The sequence below is a fragment of the Galeopterus variegatus genome, unplaced genomic scaffold (genome assembly GCF_000696425.1).
Source record: "Galeopterus variegatus unplaced genomic scaffold, G_variegatus-3.0.2 Scaffold514, whole genome shotgun sequence".
In the NCBI taxonomy this organism is placed as follows: Eukaryota; Metazoa; Chordata; class Mammalia; order Dermoptera; family Cynocephalidae; genus Galeopterus; species Galeopterus variegatus.
In genome coordinates this window covers 616,033-618,670 of record NW_007726625.1, presented here as the reverse complement: position 1 = coordinate 618,670, position 2,638 = coordinate 616,033, and the positions used below count along the sequence as shown (strand labels likewise).

The following is a 2,638-nucleotide window of genomic DNA, read 5'->3' as shown; positions in this document are numbered from 1 at the left end:
CCCTGATGGCTAAAGGATAATGTCCAAATACTCTAGAATGGTACAAAAACACTGTTAAGACCTACTCTCTGTCCAGCATCACTTCAGAGAAAGCCTCACTTCAGCTGCTCTGAATGTCTGATTCTCTGAACACACCAGGTCACTGCATGCCTCTGTATTTTCAGAGGCTATTCTCTCTGTCCGAATGCCTTTCCCCACCTCATTTGCCTTGCAGACTTCCATTCATCTTGCAAAATCCAGCCCAAATGTCACTACCTAAGAACTTTGCAAGCATTATTTTATTTAATCCTCACAGCATATCTGTGGGGTGGGAACTGTAACTCCCATTTTGTAGATTGGGAAACCAAGGCTTAGGAAGGTTAAGTGGTATAGTCAGGTCTCATAGCTAGTGGGTGACAGGCTGGGGTTAAAATAGAAGACTGTGGAATACTGAAGGCTTGCTTGTAACTGCTCCCTCATTGTAATATTACTTTAAAAGAGGGCAAGGGAGGGAGAAATAAAGGTTTTGGGGGAGGAGGATATAGGAGGGGAATGGAGAGAAAGAGAAAACCCGGAATCATCCATATTGTATGCTTTTCCCTCTGCACTTCAGAATTGTGACTTGAAACTCCATTATCTTCCCTCTGTCCCCAAGAGACCCAGGAAACCTGGCTGCAGCCTGCAAACCTCATTGATTTTGTTGTCCAGCTTCATAACTTCCACTGGTTTCATTAGTTTCTTTTGAAAGGCACTCCGGACCCTCTGCCAGTCTTCTCCTTCCCTGGGAGAGAAGCAGGATTATATTTAAAGCAAACCAAAAAAAAAAAAAAAGAAGGGAGAAATACTATACTTTCTGGGATCATTTCTATAGTTCATTTCCAGAGAATTTTCTCTGAATGCAAGGGGGAAAAATAATGAAAAAAAACAAGAAAGAAAGAAAAGAAGGGAGAAACAGATATCTCCAACTATAATTTCATGGACAATACAATCAAATGAACACAAAAAATCATGCTAAGAAATATGCAGAGAATATTAACATTAGAATATTTGGGGCTGTTTGACAATGGGATGGAAAAGCTCCTTTCCTCCTAGTCAAGGATTGCACCAGAAAGTTGAAACCCAAATAATTTAGATTCAGGGCTTTTGAGGTGTCTTAGCAGGGCTGCAAGGCCAGAGGCCTCAATTCCCAGCAGTAAGAGCAGGCATGTAACCCCTACACCAGTAACTCAGATTTGTTTGAGGAAAAACTTTGTCTCCTTTCAATTCATTGGCTTGGACCTCACATTCACAAAACACCTCAAATTCAGAATTTTGTCATTGCCTCCAAATAATATAGTCAAAGATTCACTGGAGTTGGAGAAAGCCTGTCACCACCAAACGCCCTAACGCACTTGCCCCATAGCTGGCCACACAGCTTGTGACGCACCATACAGTAATATGGTTTTTAATCCCGGTAATCATATAATGAAAAATACAACTATTACTCATTACAATTTAGGGGTTAAAAAAAAGTGCTAACTTGTTAAATGTTAACAGTTAAAAAGCAGAGGAATCACATTGCACTGTAGTATTTATATACCTAAAATGCAGCCTTGACACCCCTCCTCATCCCACCTTTACAGATAGACCTAGGTCATAACCCCCAGTCCTTTCCAGAAAGGAAGGTCATTGTCAAACGCAAAAGAAGTTAATTTCAGGCTTTTAAGCTCCCAAGAGAGGATTTCAGGGAACTTTAAGGATCATTTTGTTGTATGAGATGTTTGCCTGGCACCCTGCCTTAAGAACCTCATCCTACCCAACGTCTGAATACCACAATTTATATATCCTTGTTTGGGCATTTCTTTGATGGAAGGGTGTGGCCCTGTCCCGCTGCCACAGAGGACACAGGTGTTGGGTGCTCGGGTGTGCAGTACAGCTTTCCCCTGGACTTATTCTAGTCGGGGTTGCACCTGCACTGTAGCGTCTTTGGTATCTTTCCTGCATAAGAAGGGTCCAAACACCAGAGAACTCGAACCCCCGCCCCTTCCCGATCTCTGTCTGCGCCATCAAGCCCACTGCACTCACAGGATCAGCAGCCCGTAGCCTTCCTCGCGGTAGTCGCGGTAGGCCTTCCAGGGTTTGATCTCCAGCCGCTGCGGGTACGCGCTCTCCGTGCGGTACAGCTCTTCCAGCAGGCACGGCGAGCCCAGGTGCACCGAGTCGAAGGAACCCAACTTCATGCGGAAGATCTTGCCGTACTTCTTGTGGTACTCCGCCTGCAGCCGACGGGGCACAGCGCAGAGTCGGCGCGCATCCTCGGCAGTCCCAGGAGCGATTCTCCCTCCTCCCGCCTCCTTCCTCCCCGGGGACCGGTGACCGGGGACCGCCGCTGCGGGGACATCGGAGCACACCGTGCGCCCGGGGCCGCCCGCCTCGGGGAGGGTTTAGATCGCCACTGGGAGAGCAGGGCAGGGAGGAGAGAGAGAATTGGGGCCCGACGAGGTATTTACCAGGGTGTTGTGCTGTTTCTTAAGCCCCCCTTTCCAGAGAATTTCCAGCAGGCTGCCCAGCAGTGGCCAGTTGGTGGGGCCAGGCAGGGCGGCCGCGTTCTGCGTCTCGCCACCTGCCATCAGCGGGCAAAGGGGCACCTCCCGCGGCTGACGGGGCGAGCACGCCGTAG

The 2,638-nt window shown here is 48.1% G+C and overlaps 1 protein-coding gene across 1 annotated transcript in view; it reads right to left on the bottom strand.

Annotated features, from left to right (window-relative positions):
• LOC103588022 (1,25-dihydroxyvitamin D(3) 24-hydroxylase, mitochondrial) overlaps positions 1-2,632 on the bottom strand; it is a 19,071-nt gene extending 16,439 nt beyond the window's left edge. The window contains exons 1-3 of the mRNA XM_008569591.1: positions 2,469-2,632; positions 2,044-2,234; positions 667-760 (exon numbers count right to left, since the gene is read on the bottom strand). Of these exons, the coding sequence (XP_008567813.1) occupies positions 667-760; positions 2,044-2,234; positions 2,469-2,588 (405 nt within the window). The 5' untranslated portion in view covers positions 2,589-2,632. The remainder of the gene's footprint in view (positions 1-666; positions 761-2,043; positions 2,235-2,468) is intronic.
• Positions 2,633-2,638: the final 6 nt, after the last annotated feature.